Source organism: Mus musculus, chromosome 3 (assembly GCF_000001635.26).
Source record: "Mus musculus strain C57BL/6J chromosome 3, GRCm38.p6 C57BL/6J".
NCBI classification, from domain to species: Eukaryota; Metazoa; Chordata; class Mammalia; order Rodentia; family Muridae; genus Mus; species Mus musculus.
The window spans coordinates 32,522,487-32,540,482 of NC_000069.6; the positions used below are offsets into that span (position 1 = coordinate 32,522,487).

Below are 17,996 nucleotides of genomic sequence, written 5' to 3' on the forward strand. Positions count from 1 at the left end.
CTGGTGGATAACAGTGCACAGTCCTGTAATCCCAGCACTTGGGAAGTAGAAGCAGGAAGATTAACGGTTGAGATCATCCTTACCTAAGTGAGGATGAGTGTCAGACAAGAAGTGGAACTGAGATCTTGCCTCAAAACAAATGGACAGGGGAGCAGACCTGGAACTTTACCTTTTAGGAGGCTAATGTAGATAGCTCAAGACCCCCCTACCAAGTAAAATCCTGTCTCAAGTAAAACCATAACACTGAGAATGGATCACTCAATGAACAATTCACTATTTCTATTTTGATTGCCTGTATTCCTAAAACCTCACTTCATCTAATTATAACTAGTTAAGTATCCCATAAAGCTTAGGATCTTAGCAGTTTGGGCAGTTTCTTATAAGACAGCAGAAAGGTACCAATAAGCCAAGGTTGAATTACCCAGGTTTGGACTACAGCCTAAAGCTCTGTCACACCACTGCACACAATGAGCCTTTGTCCTTGAAGTGTTTTTCAGAGCTTCACTCTAAGCTTCTTGGTAATTCTGTTGTTTATGCTTGTTGGGAAACATCTAATTCAAGAAATTTGACTTTCAAGAAGCAGACTTAATTTTTTTAATGTGTATTTTAATTGATAGAAATCAAAGACTGAAGAGAACATGTTAATTCCATTCAGTTTTGTTCTTGTTGATGCATTTAGCATGAGACCAGATCCCACTGAGTTAATAGGCCTTAATGGCTGCTTTAGTGGATCCTAAACAGTTAAGCTTAATGGCTTTTGGAAAAGCAGACCTATGTAAAGAGAAAAATTTCCAGAACTGGCAAGATGGTAAAGACACCTGCTAAATCTAACATTTGAATTTGATCCCTGGAAGGAAGAGGAACAACAAATTGTCCTCTGATCAACATATTTGTCCACACACAAATGTAATTTAAAAAAAAAATAAGGTGGAGAACATTATTTTGTTTTCTTTTGGTTTTTCTATCCGACCTATAGAAGCTTGCTCCCTTGGGTACATGTGCCACAACACAGCTTGTATGTATCTATTTTGGATTCTAAGTAGTAGAGCAAAACTTCAACTTTGTGTGTGTGTATGTGTGTGTGTGTGTGTGTGTGTGTGTGTGTGTGTGTATTAGTGAAGTTTATTGGGATTATTTACAAGGTGAAGGGTTACAGACCAAAAATGACTCAAAGACAGTCATTTCACCAAAAGCCTGTCCTTGTACAGTAACAACTCATGAAAGTTGGAAACCTAGAGCTGTCAATGCTATCTGTAGGAAACTTGTCTGTATCTCGTTTATTTAACCCAGATGGTTTAAGCCTCTTTCAGGAAGCGTGGCTGGTCTGAGAGTGTCTCTCAGAAGTCCTTACTGTTTATATACATTTATAGACTGAGGAACTTGGTGCATCTGGTCAGTTTCAGGAACTTCCTGAAACTTTTGAGTTGTTTTCTTCCTGAAAAACTCAGGAAGAGTGATTTTCTACAGAATGGAATTTATTGCCCCCATTTAGAACATTCTGAGTTTAATGAGCTTTCTCCACAAGAAGGAATGTATAGGACCTAACTCTCTACCCTTGGCTAACCTGGAACTCATTATGTAGAACAAGCTCTTCTTGTATTTGCTATGCTTCTCCTGCTTCCATGCTCTGAATATGGGGTTACAGGTATACATTACTGTGCTTGCTCCTCTGTTTCCTTTTTTTTTTTTTTTTTTCCCTATGATTTTGTTTGAGATAGGGTCTAGGCATAGGCTGGTCTTTAACTTGCTATGTCAACTGAAGTGACTGGCCTTGAACTCGAGATCTTTCTCTCTCTACCTCCCATGTTTTGGGATTATAGACATGGACCATCATAACTAGCAAAAGCATTTTGTAACAAAAAATATGGTAGATGTCACCAAACACCGTAAGAAAGCCAATCATCTTTCTTGATAAATGCAAAACTAAATTATGAAGCTGCATTATTAAGAGCCAGGATTTATGTCAAAGTGTGCATTATTTGTAAGTCTAAAAATCCTAATTAATTGAAATTGAAGTTAAAAATAGCAAGTGTGGTGGTGCACGCCTTTGGTTCCAGCACTCGGGAGGCAGAGCAGGCGGATTTCTGAGGCCAGCCTGGTCTACGAAGTGAGTTCCAGGACAGCCAAGGCTACAAAGAGAAACCTTGTCTCGAAAAACCAAAAAAAAAAAAAAAAAAGTTCCTTTTAGTATTGATCCAATCTGGATAGTGAAAAACAAAAATGCAAAATTAAAGAAACAAAGGACAGAATGGTCTGGAGGAGCCTCAGGCAGCCCACCTAGACTCAACCCAGCATAAAGTTTACACATAGGTAGAGGTTGGTGGTTCTAAGTTCAAGGCCTGCTTGGTTTACATAGTGAGTTCTAGTACAGCTAGGACTATATAGAAAGACTCTGTCTCAAAACAAAAAAATAAAAATAAAAACAAAACAAAAAGATTGGTAGAGATCAATTAGAAGGTTCCTGATGTCAGCCTCTGGCCTCCAAACACATGAATACCACATATGCACACATACACCAATTAAACTGACTTTAAAGAAAATATGACAATAATATATAGACATGGGAGAAACTGGGTAGGACCTATATAAGTGAATGAAATTCAAGAATATGGAATTCTAGCTAAGAAGGAATCATATCTTTGGTCAAGTGTATTTTAAATTAGAATAAATGCAACTTATAAATATCTAGCAACACCCCCCCACACCCCCCCCCCCCCCCCCGCTGCCGAGACAAGGTTTCTCTGATGTAGCCCTGGCTGTCTTGGAACTAGTTCCATAGAACAGGCTGGCTTCGAACTCAGAGATCCACTTTCTTCTGGCTCTTGAGTGTGAATGTTAAAGGCATGTGCCACCACTGTTAGCATCAGGTGCATCCTCAGTCACAAGCTCTTTATAGGCAGCTCTGGGACCCAGTGATGAGACAAGTCATCTCCAGGTGACAGCGCTGCTACTGTGTCCATTGACTTGGCACCTGCCACACATCCCTTTCTTTGTTCATGCATCACGTGCGCCATGGCCGGGATAAGAGATTCATCCCTGCCTGCAGCCCTCTCACTTCTTCCCGCTCAGAGGCCACCTCTGCCAATAAAACATCCCACGTGAGAGACCTGCAGCTGGTGTGATTTGTCTGGGATTGTGCCCCATAGTCTAACAACCACCAACCGGAAAGTCTCTAGCATCTTAAAACGTTTCTTTCGAGAAAGTGAAAATATACTCTTTGATCCCACTGAACATTACTGATGCCTAAAAGAGAACATGTATCAATTGAAGGTGCACACCTGGTTTCTATTCTTGGTCCTTAAATAGATCATGACCACAAACAATGGAGAGAATGTTAAACAACTTTCAGACAGCTCAAGACTTTGTATTTCACTGTTTTTCAAATGAGCAAATGAAAGAACCTAGTGGGGAAACCCCTACTTGTATCCAGAGTTGGCATGCATCCAAAGAATCAAGAGAGACCGTCTTGATGCAAACACATGAGGTAGGTTAATGACGGAGCTCTGGGCCCACACATATCTCACACAGGAGATAGCAGTTGTCGGCCACGAGGCTCAAAAGCTAGGGGTTTTTATAGAAAAGGGGCTGGGGCTGGGGGAGGAATTGGCGTGGTTTCACACAATTGGTTCATTTAAACATCGGCGGACTGAACGTGCAGATCGAGGTAACAGCAGAGCATTCTGGTTAACATTTAACCCATGTCAGAAGGGCGGGAGATAGGGAGGCGCTGGGCCAGTCCGGACATGTCTTTGCATTCTCTTTATCTTTATGGCCAAGCAGCCTCAGGAATGTCTTAATGATGGGCCTGCCTGGGCATGTCCTGGCCTGTTCTGCTATGTTTTCAGCCCCAGGTTTCAAAGCTAACAAACAACTCTTTGGGCTATTTGACATAAATTACATGAATCACAGGTCTCAAGTTTTATTTTCTTTCACAAACAGCTGTGAAGATCTATTAAGACAGTGCTCAGGAATACAAGAATGAGCCATGGGGTCAGGTAGATGTCTGCTCTGTGGGTAAAGGTGTGGCTGTTCTAGCCTCATGACCCTCATTCAACCCCAGAACACATGGTAATAGGAGAGAATATTTTGTTACTGTTTTTGAGATTAGGGTATCACACTGTAGCCCTGGCTGGTCTTGAATTTGTTATGTAGACCTGACTGACCTTGAACTCTCCTGGTTCTGCCTTCTGAACCCTGGGATTAAAAGTGTGTACCTGGCACCTAGCCTTGAGAGTTTTTATACTTTCTAAAATATTTATTTATTTATTTAATGTATAAGAGTACAGTGTAGTTGTCTTCAGACACATCAGAAGAGGCATCAGATCCCATTACAGATGGTTGTGAGCCACCATGTGATTGGTGGGAATTGAACTCGGGACATCAGGAAGAGCAGTCAGTGCTCTTAACTGTTGAGCCATCTCTCTAGACCCAAGACTCTTTTTTTTTTTTTTTTTTTTTTGGTCAATAATTTTAAATGGTCATTTTTGTGTGTTTTAGTGTTAGGATTGGCCTACTTTACTTTTTACTGCTATGACAAACACTATGACCAAAAAGCAACTTGGGGAAGAAAGGGGTCTTCCTGTTTTTGTTTTAGTTTTCTTTTTCTTTGTGTGTGTGTGTGTGTGTGTTACCTTAAACTTTATAGTCCATCATTAAGAGATGCCAAGGCAGGAACTGAAGCAGAGTTCAGTAAAAATACTGTTTACTAGTTTATTCTCCATGCCTCACTCAGCTTGCTGTCTTATACAACCAAGGAGCACCTGCCCAGGGGTGACACCTTCCAAAGTGGGCTGGGATCTCACACATTAATCAACACAATGCCCTACAGACTTGCCCAGAGGCCAATTATTTGAAGACAGTTCCTCAATTGGGTGTTCCCTCTTCCCTGATGACTCCAGTTTATGTCAGTTGTCACTGGGATTGGACTCTGGACTTTGTGCACACTAAACACACTGTCACTGAGTTATTCGCCAGCCCCTAGGTACTGACCTGTCTTTGCTGTGCTTTGCATAGTATGTGCACACGTGTGAGTACATTAGCCGCTAGAGATCAACAGTGAGCAACGTTCACTATCAGTCTCCACCTTATTTTGGAAACAGTCTTTCTTTTTTGTTTTTTGTTTGTCAAGACAGGGTTTCTCTGTGTAGCACTGGCTGTCCTGGAATTCACTCTGTAGACCAGGCTGGCCTCGAACTCAGAAATCCTCCTGCCTCTGCCTCCCAAGTGCTGGGTTCAAAGGTGTGTGCCACCATGCCTGGCAAGTCTTTCAAAGAACTCAGCTCACTGATTTGCTAGCCTGGCCAGCCAGCTCCAGAGATTTCCCCACCCCCAGCATTATTGTTTTCCCCATGAGTGGCTAGAGATCTGGATCCAGGTCTTTATGCCATCACAGCAAGAACTTTACTGCTTGAGCCTTCTCCCCAGTCTCTTAAGTACTGATCCTTATTGGCTATATACCCTGGAAATAGGCAGTTCAAGGCCAGCCTGGTCTATGGAGTGAGTTCCAGGGCTACACAGAGAAACCCTGTCTCAAAAAGAAAAAAATCATTTTAAAAAATCTGGCCTGGGAGGCAAAGGCATTGGATCTCTGTGAGTCCAAGGCTAACTTGTTCTACATAGTGAGTTCCAGGACCCAGGACTGTCTATATAAAATGACACTGTCTCCAAAAAACAACCCAAAACAAAAATCTTCAAATTTAGGCAGAGTGAGAGCACAGATCTGAATTCTAGCACTTGGGAGGCTGTGACAGCGGGTTTGTGAGTTCTTTTTGTTGTTGTTTTGTTTTGTTTTGTTTTTTGTTGTTGTTTGTTTGTTTGTTTGTTTTTTTTGGAGACAGGGTTTCTCTGTATAGCTCTGGTTGTCTTGGAACTCACTTTGTAGATCAGGCTGGCCTCAAACTCAGAAATCTGCCTGTCTCTGCCTCTCGAGTGCTGGGATTAAAGGTGTGTGCCACCACGCCCAGCTCATGCTTGTTTTTTTAACTCATCCATTTTAGCACTGTCCTTCCTATGTGTCTTGGACAGTTTTTCTCCAGATATTCCCAGTAACAGTCCTGAAATGACCTGAGAAATGACATCCTTTCAGAAAACACATACCTCTTTGGCTCCACCTTGCTCATTTTTCTTCACTCTATCCTCTTGTCCTGATCTCCCCCCCCCCCCATAATAGCAGTCATAGTCTGAAATGATCTCATTCACTGTATTTATCCAACTTTTTTATCCAACTTTTATTTTTATTTATCCAACTTTTGCAGGTGCCCATCAATGTTTTAAGCACTTTACACCCTAACCCATTTACTTTCCCACAATTCATGAAGTAGGCATTTTTAGTATTTTATAGATGAGGTAGCTGCCATTCATATGGATAAAGGGGCTTCCCTGGCAAAAGCATCTCATTTGCTAACTCTGTAAAGAACCTCTCAGGACACATGCTGTGAAACCTCTCTTGGAAGGTGGAACATGTAGAGTCCTTGGGCTTCACCCTCGATCAATCAATCAATGGTTTAACAAGATTCCCAGGTGATTCCTAACAAAGTTTAAATCATGAACAATTAATTTTCTTGAGTAATACCTCTTACAGTAAGTAGACACACACAGCTCACTCCAGTAACCCCAGAAAACCAATCAAGACCAGAGCAATTGGAAAAGTCAAAGTTTTGACGACCCCCCCCCCCCCCCCCGCATGATAAACATCTATGTGGTTTTGGGGTACTTCTCCCCCTACACCCTCAGATAACCATGGACATCTTTTCACACTTGGCGCCTTTGAGCTTTGAAAACTCTGAAGGGAAAAACCAAGGGGAGGAGTTGGAAGGTGGAACAGAAAACAGCCCAGTGGTTAATAAGAACTCCTGCCCAAAACAAACCTCGCCTTCAGCCCTGAAGGAAAATGGCGCCCGCAATATATGCAGTTCTGGTCTCGAAGCGTCAGCCAATAGGAGATCCGAAGCGCCGGAAGTAGCCGCCCCTAGCCCCTCCTCTGGGCACCTCCCCTCTTTCGGGAGGATGAGACAGCCAGGGGGCTGTGGCGGAGCTGTGGTTGCTGGGTGACAGTGGGGAGCAGGGACGGAGTGAGTGTCCGCTGGCGGGTGGCGACGTCCGGGGTGACCTTCGAGCTCCGGACCGGCGCAGCGCGAGCGCCCTGACGGGCCGGGGCGGCGGGCCGGGCAAGGGCGACGGGCGGCCAGCCTGAGGGAAGGCCCTGTCCAGGTAGGAATCCACCCGGCTGGGCAGGCTCTCGGCCCACGCGGCTTCCTCTCCCCACGCACCTCCTCCGCGCCGTCAGTTCAGGATTCCGGAGGGAGCCACCCTCCTGGTGGCCACGGCGCTTCTTTTCACGCACACCAGCGTTAGCGTGTGCTTGTCTTTGGTGGCTTTTCATAGGAGCTTCCAGGTAGAACGTCTTTTACTTTAAATTCAACATTCCTTTAAGTTTGGGGACTTTGGCTTGAAGCCTTCCTTCATGCCTTCTTTAAGTCTTGACTCCGTAATTGTGACGAAAGCTGCTACCTTCTTGGTGTCTGTACTGCATTAAGACTTGGGCATTCTTTTATTTTCTTCGCTAACTGGGAAACTTAGTTTAGCTAAACTAGTTTCATCTTCACTCGAGGAAAATAAATTAGGGATTACAACCAAGATTTTTGTTACTAGCTTTTACCGATTTTACATTTATTTACATATCTACTCTTCCAGGATTGAAGATTGAGCCCCTCCCAGGTCTCCCATGCTAGGCAAATGCCATTGTATCCCTAAACCGGTTTCTAAACTGAGTGTCACTGAGAGACCCAGGCAAGCCTTGATCTCACTCTGTTGCCTCTTGTAGACTTGAATTTTCAGCTTTTCCTGTGTGACACTCCTGAGTAACTGAATTACAGGTAACATGACAGGAGGCAAATTTCTCTTTTTTTAATGGGAGATCACTCGAGAGTAATCTTTGGTTTCTGACTAACATGGTTTCTGTAAATAAATAAATAATACTAAAAAGTATTTTATCTATTTGGCCAGGTTAATTTTTTGCTATTAGGAAATTGAGGCATGAACTAGCAGGTATCAGACTAAGCATGATTTTAAATGTTTGCTCTGTTTTTAGATTTTTTAATGTGTATGTTTTTCTTCCATATACGGATGCATGTTTCACCACAGTTTCTGCGCAGTGCCCTTGAGGTCAGAATAGGGCATAAGATCCCCTGGAACTGGAGTTACAGGTGGTTGTGAGCTACCAATTTAAGTCCTTCTGAAGAGCAACAAGTGTTTTAAAGCACTGAGACATCTGCCTAGCCCTGGAGGCATGCACATTTCATTTCTTCTTTCTTCTTCTTCTTCTTCTTCTTCTTCTTCTTCTTCTTCTTCTTCTTCTTCTTCTTCTTCTTCTTCTTTTGTTTTTGTTTTTGTTTTTTATTTGTTTGATTTTGAGACAGGGTTTCCCTGTGTGTCCCTGACTGTCCTGGAACTTGCTCTGTAGACCAGGCTGGTCTTGAACTCACAGACATCCAGCTGTCTTTGAGTGCTGGGACTATGCGCCACCACTGCCCTGTTTTCATATGGTTTTTAAAATTATATTTAACTTATATGTGGAAGCGGTAGACTTTCACAGTTGGTGTTTGGAGGCAGAGAACAACTTGCTGGAGTTGGTTCTCTCCTTCAACCACTTGGTTTCTGGAGGATTGAACTTAGTCTCCTCCACCTGAACTGTTTTGAGAGATTTTGAGTTTTTCGTTTTGAACAAGGTTTACCAAGGCTGGCCTGCTTCAGCCTCCTCCTGGCTGGGATCACAGGTGTGTAACACCACACCTTTATCATTCAGCTTTTTTTTTTTTTTTTAAATGTGTACGGGTATTTTGATTGCATATATATGCAACCAAATTTTGGTGTACCATGTGTGTACCTGTGTCTGTGGAGGCCAGAGGAGGACATCAGAACCCCTGGAACTTGAGTCTTAAGACAGTTGTGAACTGCCATGTGGGTGCTGGGAATAGAACTGGGTCCTCTAGAAGAGCAGCCAGTTCTCTTTAACTGCTGAATCACGTCTTCAAGCCCCTCATTGTTAAGTTTAAGTAGAGCTTTGGAGATGAGGAAAGCCCTGCTATGTCGCATTGTCCAGGTAAAACTGGACTTCCTGGTGTGAGTGCACCCCCTGCCTCAGCCTGCCCCAGTAGCTGAGACTCCAGGCATTTGTCATCCACAGGCTAATTATTGCTTTTCTTTTTTTTCTTTTTTTTTTTTTTTCTTTTTTTGGTTTTTCGAGACAGGGTTTCTCTGTATAGCCCTGGCTGTCCTGGAACTCACTCTGTAGACCAGACTGGCCTCGAACTCAGAAATCCGCCTGCCTCTGCCTCCCAAGGGCTGGGATTAAAGGCATGCGCCACCACGCCCGGCTTAATTATTGCTTTTCTAACCTTTTTCTCAACCTAGGTGCATAATGGCAGAAACGGTATCTCCACTGAAGCACTTTGTGCTGGCAAAGAAAGCCATCACTGCAATCTTCGGCCAGTTACTGGAGTTTGTTACTGAGGGCTCACATTTTGTTGAAGGTGGGTACCTCTTAAACTAGTAAGGTTACTGTTGAAAGTGTACGCAGGTGCTTTATTATTTCCACTTCAGTTTTTTATTTTACCCTTTTGAGATCAGACTTGCCTTGAAATGGCTGTGTAGCTTCCAATGGCTTTAAACTCTGTTCCACTTGCCTCTGCATCCACACAGGTATGTGACCTGCTCAGGCTTAGTTGTGGAATTCACATTGTTCTGCATTCTGGGAACTATGCCATAGTGAGTGAAAACAATTTCACAGTTAAGAAAAGAGTAAGGTACTAGTCTGAGTGTTTTACAGTAGTAAAAATTCCTTTACTACTCCTAAGACTAGTTAGTAGGTAAGTGAAAGGCACTGTGAAGGCAAAGCAGCTTGCTCAAGGTCACAGAGCTGGGAAGCCGGCCTCTCCGTATGAAGCCATTACATGTCTCCACCCCAGTTTGTCAGTTCTCACGTGAGATGTAATTGCTTTGTGGGAGGATAAATGTTTACCTTCTGTCTATGTAACTGCTCAAAGGTATTCCCAATTGTCTTACCACAATATATTAATTTGGAGCGAGCCATTGGAATTTCTTTAGCTTTTAAGGATATCTGTCTGTTAAGTTTACAATGAAAAGTGAGGAATTCTCAGAGTATCTCCGGTGACCATGGGGAAGCATTTAATTTCGTCTTTGAAGAAAACATTACCCCTTGCTCCTATAAATCTCTGTCACTAGATTTTGAGCTTCTTAAGTAAGCCTGGAACTTTACGTATCTCCAATTCCAAATGTAACATAATTGAAGTTTCGTTGAGCGAAAAAATTACACAGTTTGTTTCCAGTTTGGGAAGAATGTGAGCTAACAGTGAATTGTGAAAAATATTGTTTCTTACACTTGATAGGGAGTAAAACTGAAGTTAAATTTAGTAATATCTTGTTTTGCATCCTGTCAGTTCTGGATCGAACAGTATGCTGGGAGCTAGTGCAAAGGCAGGACTTAGAATTTGAATTTACTTTGACTTATATTAAAACCTCAGTGGGGGGACGTCAGGGAGAGGGGGAGGCTAGGAAATAGGAGTGTAAATCACGAAGCATCAAATGGGAAACAGCTAGGACTGCGCACTTGAGGTAAGACTTTGCAGACTGCAGCCTTGCCTTGGAGATACAAGACTGGGGCATCAGGAGGTCAGGACCACCGCTGCAGAGAAGCTCAGTGCCAGTCTTTCTGCTGTTCAGAAGTTGCCCGTGTTTTATGACTGTTCTTGAAATGCAAAATGAGGCGTGAAAAGCTTAAGCTTAATCACTTGAGCACTGAGTTCGTTTGAAGAGTCTCAGGTTATAATGACCCAGAGTCTCCATGTCTTATCTTCAAAACGAGACAAAATGAGGCATTAGCTGTTTCTCTATTGCTGGAATGAGAAGAAAGTAACCTGAGGCTGTCCCTTTCAAACCACGGTCTTGGCACTCCTTCCATTGTTGGCTAGGTCATGTGGCCAGTGGCTCGGTTCTGATGAGTCCCGCTTCAGTCCATAAGTACCTTTCTACTTTTTCTTATTGACTGGACTTGTGTTTTTTTGTGTGGGAACCCACGTGTGAGGAGGCAGCAAGGCTTGCCTAGCTTACAGACTTACCCACCTTACTATCGGAGGAGTGGAGAACCGGCTCAGCACGTGGAAGTCCTTTCCAGCTTAAGATTGGGTGAAAAGCATAGATTCCAGTTTAAGATTGGGTGAAAAGCATAGATGGCTATTAGCTTATTTCTTCTTTAAAACTGCATTTGTGTTTCATATGCCTTGTACTTTTGAGTCCTACATAAATAAGTATTAAGTAACCCCTTTGACTGAGTCCTTGAATTTTTTATTTTGTTGTGTTTTTTGGTTTCATTTTTGTTTTTTGAGACAGGGTTTCTCCGTAGCGCTTACTGTCCAGGTACTCTTTGTAGATAAGGCTGGCCTTGAACTTAGAGAGATCCACCTTCCTTTGCCTCCTCACTTCTGGGACTTCAAGGTGTGCCACCACACCCAGCCCAGGCAGGATAATCCTTTCAGAGGGCATTTACTTTTAGACTAAATACATGTTGACATACACATTTAAAAACAAAAGAAGAAAAACTCCAAATACTCAGATACCATGAACATTTTTATTTTTCAATTGACCTGTTATATAGAACAACCCAAAATGTATACCTCTGTATAATTGGCAGGATTTATTTATATTACTTTATCTAATACCATTTCAATTTTGCAGCAACATACAGGAATCCAGAACTTGATCGAATAGCATCCGAGGATGATCTGGTGGAAATACAGGGCTACAGAAACAAGCTTGCTGTCATTGGGGAGGTGCTGTCTCGGAGACATATGAAGGTGGCATTTTTTGGCAGGTAAGCCGATATCATTTCATCTGAGGTTCTTTGCACAGGTCACCTTTTCGTGCTCATAGCCCAGCTTGTCTGATGACTCAGTGGGTTGCAATCTTCTTACTTCTCCCCACAACAGTTTTTACCTCTCTCCCTTTCCCTTTTGTCTCTCTCTCTCTCCATCCTCCCTCTCTCCCTCTCTCCCTTCTTTCCTTCCTTCCTTCCTTCCTTCGTTGTTGTTTAAAACGGTTTCTCTGTGTAGCCCTAGCTGTCCTGTAACTTACTCTGTAGACCCGGCTTACCTTGAACTCAGAGATCTGCCCGCTAAGCCTGTGTCACTACTGCCTGGTCAAGGGTTGGCTAGAAAGGATTGGTTAGAAAGTTGGGGAATGGGTAATGAAAAACATGATTTATGATTTTTTTTTCTATTTATTTTCTTGAGAAAGGGTTTCATGTAGCACAGGCTGGGCTCCAGTTTGCTATATAGCTAAGGATGGCCTTGAATCTGATTCTACAACCTTGTGCCATAATACCTAGGTTGTGAGTTATTCTAGGTTCATATTGATTATTTTAATTTTCCTGAGACAGGATCTTACTGTGTATCCTTGGCTGTCCTGGAACTATTGACATAGACCAGGCTGGCCTTGAACTCACAGAGATCTGCTTGCCTCTGCTTCCTGAGTGGAATGTTTGAATTAAAGACATGTACAACTGTACGTCAATTATTATGTGTCTTCTAGAAGACACAACTTGTGATTTCCCCTAGGAAAGCAGGGAGCACTGAATGTCATTGTGTCCAGGTGATGGAGTGATCATCCTCACAGCTGATATATCCATGTAACCATCAGGTGTTGGGCTGGAGATGTGACCTATGATAAAAAAAGGTGCCTAGTGTGCCTGACCCTGGATGGATCCCCATCACTGCCAAAACAAAACAAAACAAACAAACAAACAAACAAACAAAACGGTTATTAGTTTTGTGCTCTCTGAGTGCTCTGTACACCCCTTGGGACAAGTGACTAACTGCACTCCATGTCTCAACTGTCCCTTTTGTTTTTAACCAGTAGTAGTGTTTATTTACTAAACTCATGCCATAGAACCAAGCTGTTTCTCATATTACAGCCTACATCATTCTTCATATCTCCCGTCAGTTGTTACCTCAGAAGGCTTTCCTGGGTACTGCATCGTAAAGATTCCTTCTCAGATGCTATTCGTTACTCTGCTGTTTTAAGACAGAGCCATGAACTGGTTCTTCTGTGTTGACTTTATTTTGGTTTCTAGTAAGTAGTAGTGATATTGTGGTGCCAGGTAGGGATGGAACCAGGCTGTAATGCGTGCCTGACAGAGTTCTATCACATGGCTTCATCCCCCCACCAGTTCTGGTCTTAAAGTATCATGTTTAAGTCTCTAAACCTCTCACAGTGTTTTATTATTTTGTTTTACTATTTGAGTTGCTTGGCACAATATTCTTGGGGTCTGACACAAGAGTTTAGAAAGAGGTAGCCCCATAAAATTGGCTCCACCTAAGATAAGGGTGAGGGAGTAGGAAGAAAGAGACCTCTAGGTGGTGGTAACTGTTGTCTTCCTTGAGGCTAAGAGATAAGAACAGATGATCCCTGACTTGCAGTGGCTGACTTTACTCGCTGGCTTATGAGGTTAGACAGGAAGTGTTGGTAAAACATAAGAGAGTGACCAGGGGGCAGGAGAGGTGGCTCAGTGATTTGGACCACTAGCTGTTCTTGAAGAGGACTAGGTTCAGTTCCCTCTAACTCCAATTTCAGGGTATCTATACATACAGATAAGCAGGCACACATACATACATGTAAATAAAAATAATTGGGGTAGCCTAGAGATTAATTAGAAAGGTAAGAATTACAAAATACTTGGTTGAATGTCACTCATTATGATAGGTTTATGAACAGATGTTTGTGTTCCCATGATATAGATGTGTATTGTTGATGGTTATTAGGCATTCAAATAAAGTCCCCAAATGCCAAGTTGGATAATTTAGATTGCAACCTGGGTAAATTCTAGGAAGTTTAGAAGTTATTGTGGATTGAGATCTGGGGAGTTGATGAGATAGTTCATACGGATAAGACAGAGTGAGATAAGTTGGTGGGAACAGGTCAGGAAAACCAGGAATGGTTGGGATCCTAGAACAGAAGTGGTATTTATGTCCTTTTCTATCACAGGCTTGCTAAAATCCTTAGGATTTCCTGAGTGATAGGAATAGCTTTATTATTTATGAGCTCCTTTGAGCATACCTGAATTTATGCTAATGAGCCTAAGTGAGTTAGGGCAGCCTTTAGATTATTTTAGGTAGGTTAGGGCTGGACATTAAATGATTTGAGAGTTAAAAATTTTGAGTCCCCAGAAGGTGGGTGGCTGGTGACTGGAGATAAAGCTTTATGAAAAGGCTTGAACAGAGTCCCACATGGTGGTCCATACCCGTGATCTCAGTACTGGTCAGGCCCAGGAGGGGGCCTGCTTCTGCTTGCCTGTAACTTTAAAGTCAGATTCTTGGGTTCATAATTTGCAGAGGCCTTGGCATCACTGGTGCTTTCCCAGATTCTAATGGGGGCAGAGACCCAAACTCGGCTTTAGAACCACTGCTGCACAAAGTCATCAAGGAGATGCTTACTCTTTCAGGAAAAAAGGGTTGTTGTTTTTAAAATTCATTTTCTTTTTATGTGTACCATATTTTATCTGCATGTATGTTTATCATATACACGCAGTGCCTCTTAAGGTCAAACAACAGTGTCTGATCCCTTAGGACTGTGGTTTTGGGAACTGAACCCAGGTCCTCTGAAAGAGTAGCCAGTGCTCATTACTGTTGAGCCATCTTTCCAGCTTCAAAGGGTTACTCTTAAACAAAGGTCAAAAGCATTCTTCTAAGTTACAGTGTTCTCTCATCAACAGCCACTGCTGTAGTGAGTAAGGGAGCTATAATCATTCCTGCTACTTCCTGGGCAGATTGGGAACAATTTCCATGAAGTGAAAGTGTGCACCATTGAGAGAAGATGCTGTTTTCTAGCAAAGCAGAGGCTCCAATTAGCTTCTGAGAATTGAGTGGACTGATTGAAAGTCAAATTTCTGAGGGGAACAAGAGATGTTCCTTGGGTTTCAGAAATGTATTGAACGCTGTGCATGCATAAGAAATTGCTCAGAACCCAGACAATTAAACACATTCATTGCATTTACACACTGATTCTTAGTCGGTTCAGACAGGACACAGTGGAGACAACTTGTCTTTGTTCCTCAAGATTGGGGTCACTCAACACTGGAGGGGTAGAATTGTTTGATAGCTTCACTCACATATCTGGTACAGTGAGGTGGGCTGGAGCACTTGGAGACTCATCTGGCCACCTTGCCAGACCTCCCATCAGCACAGCAGTCAGTGAAGTTGACCTCTTCTGTGGCAAGATTCCCAGTACATGTGACCCAGTAAACAGGAAAGAGCTGCCTTGCCTTTTATGTTCAGCCTTGGAAGCCACCCAGTGTTACTTGTGAAGCAGTTACCATCCAGCCAAGATTGAAGATGAGACATTAGACTTGTAATAGGAAAAATACCACAGAATTTTGATGTTTGCTTTCAAATTGCCACAAAAAGAAAGCAACAAAAGCTAAGGGAAAGTTTTTCCTTGGTACTTTACGTCCTCTAAATGTACATTGGTAATCTTTAGCGGTGCTCATCATTCTTCTTTGGCTCTTTGTGTTGTTTTATTTTACTCTGTCTTGTGTACCTGAATTCCTGGTGGTCCTGTCTTTACCTCCAAGTGTCAGATTACAGGTGTATTCCATGGCACACAGGTTGAGGTTGTCTTGTTTTAAAAAGTGCTGTCTATGTAACTGAACACTGAAAACATTGGTTTTGAGCCCAGTGAAGCGTGTGTTTACTCCTTGTTTTGCATGTTCCTTAGGACAAGTAGTGGCAAGAGCTCTGTCATCAATGCAATGCTGTGGGATAAAGTCCTCCCCAGCGGGATTGGTCACACAACCAACTGCTTCCTGAGTGTCGAGGGGACCGATGGAGATAAAGCCTACCTTATGACCGAAGGGTCAGATGAAAAGAAAAGTGTGAAGGTATACTGCCCAACCCATAATGTACCTGCAAATCTCTATAATTTTAAGATTTTTGTATAATGTCCACCTGGCTAGACATGGAAGAACTAGTGATATTTACTTTGAACAACTTGCAAAGGCATTGGTAATATTTTGAATTCTGAAAATGTTTTTCTGAGAGCTAAATTATTGGACATATAAAATTGTTAACTTGTTTTTACTAGGGGTGTAGGGGATAGAACTCAGGGCTTCATATATGTTAGGTGAAATCTGCCATTAGCCCTGTCTTTAATTTTAAATGAAAATAGAATTAAGGTCCTCTTTTTAAATTTTATTTCTATTTTATGTGTATGAGTGTTTTGCCTGCATGTGTGTCCACCACATGCATGCAGTGCTATTGAAGGCCAGAATAGGGCATTGGATCTCCTGGAACTGGAGTTAGAGACAGTTGTGAGCTGCTGAATGGGTGCTAGGAACTGAACTACAGGGTGGTTCTAGAAGAATAGCCAGTTTTTAACCACCAAACCAACTCTCTACCACCCAAATTAAGAGTTTTCTTTAGAAACTGAGATTTAGTAAAAATAGATTATTAGAAAGTTGCTGTTTAATCTCAACTTTGCCTTTTCTCCCCCCTCATCTCCATCTCCCTCTCCCTCTCTCTCTCCCTCTCCCTCTCCCTCTCCCTCTCCCTCTCCCTCTCCCTCTCCCTCTCCCTCTCCCTCTCCCTCTCCCTCTCCCTCTCCCTCTCCCTCTCCCTCTTGAGACAGTGTCTCACTATGTTGCTATTTCTGGCTTAGAATGTTCCTCTATGTAGATCATACTATACTGGTCTTGAACTCATAGAGATTTGCCTGCCTCTGCCTCCTTAACGCTGAGATGTAAAGATATGTACCACCATGTCTGGTGTTTGTCCTTTTAAAAACTTAAATTCTTTCACTCTAGGAAAAGTTACTAAGCATATTCATTATTAAATGCAGATTTCTGAGACTGGGACCAGTAGCAGTTTGGGTCCTTACCATGGTGGCAAGAGTGCCTGAGCTATGTTCCTAACAAGCCCATACTTCCTCCCTAACAGTCCCACCGACTGTGGAACAAGCATTCATATATATGAGCCTATAAGGGCCATTCTCATTCGAACCACCACAGACATCACTATTATTTTGCAGTTAAGTTTGCCAAATTCAAATTTGATTTATTTGTGGGGAATTATGTGAGTCTTGGGAAAATTTGCTTTGTGATATTTTATGTTCATGATCTCTCATTTTTCCTGATCTGTGCTCTCTGCTTCAAGTTCTCTTTGTTTAACGTTGTCTCCCTCCCCTGCTCCTTAACGGAAATGACCCTAAGGAGTGGCTCCATTTAAAGTAATAAACCTGCAGTCCTGTACAGTATTTTACTATCACAACTGTAACAGCTCATGCCTTATTGAGTACTTGTGTTCATACAGTTAGTATTCTCTATTTTGAACTTAAAATGTATATAACTCACGCCGTAAACAAAGCTGAGCTGTGGATATTGTGGTGGACTAATGCAGGGTAGGCAGTCTCCCTGAGTTCCAGGCCAGCCTACATGGTGAGACCTTGTCATAAAGCAAGCAAAGGCCTCAAACCTCCCAGTACAGTTTATTTTATATATGTGTTTTGCTTGCATATATGTGTGTACACCATGTATGTGCCTGCTGCCATGGAGGCCTGAAGAGGGCTTCAGATCCTCTGGAATTGGAGTTATAGATGATTGTATTATTTTATTTCATTTAATTTTTTTAAAAAAAGACTTATTTATTTTATGCATGTGAATACACTGTCACTCTCTTTAGACATCGGATCCCATTACAGATGGTTGTGAGCCACCATGTGGTTGCTGGGCATTGAACTCAGGACCTCTGGAAGAACAGTCAGTGCTCTTAACTACTGAGCCATCTCTCCAGCCTTCATTTAATTTTAAGTGTCCGTGTGTGTCCGTGTCCGTGTCCGTGTCCGTGTCCGTGTCCGTGTGTGTGTGTGTGTGTGTGTGTGTGTGTGTTCGTCCCCACATGTCTTCATGCACACTCATGGAGAGGTGTCAGTGATGG

General features: G+C 42.5%; 1 protein-coding gene across 2 annotated transcripts in view; it reads left to right on the top strand.

Annotated features, from left to right (window-relative positions):
• Positions 1–6,956: 6,956 nt before the first annotated feature.
• Positions 6,957–17,996, top strand: part of Mfn1 (mitofusin 1) — a 49,783-nt gene continuing 38,743 nt past the window's right edge. Inside the window, exons 1-4 of one of the 2 annotated variants that reach the window (XR_001783736.2) lie at positions 6,957–7,209; positions 9,412–9,530; positions 11,752–11,887; positions 15,784–15,946. Coding sequence is in view for 1 of the 2 variants with exons in the window: in NM_024200.4 (NP_077162.2) it covers positions 9,419–9,530; positions 11,752–11,887; positions 15,784–15,946 (411 nt within the window). In the remaining variant the exon portion in view is untranslated. The remainder of the gene's footprint in view (positions 7,210–9,411; positions 9,531–11,751; positions 11,888–15,783; positions 15,947–17,996) is intronic. The other variant, NM_024200.4, reaches the window with a different exon arrangement.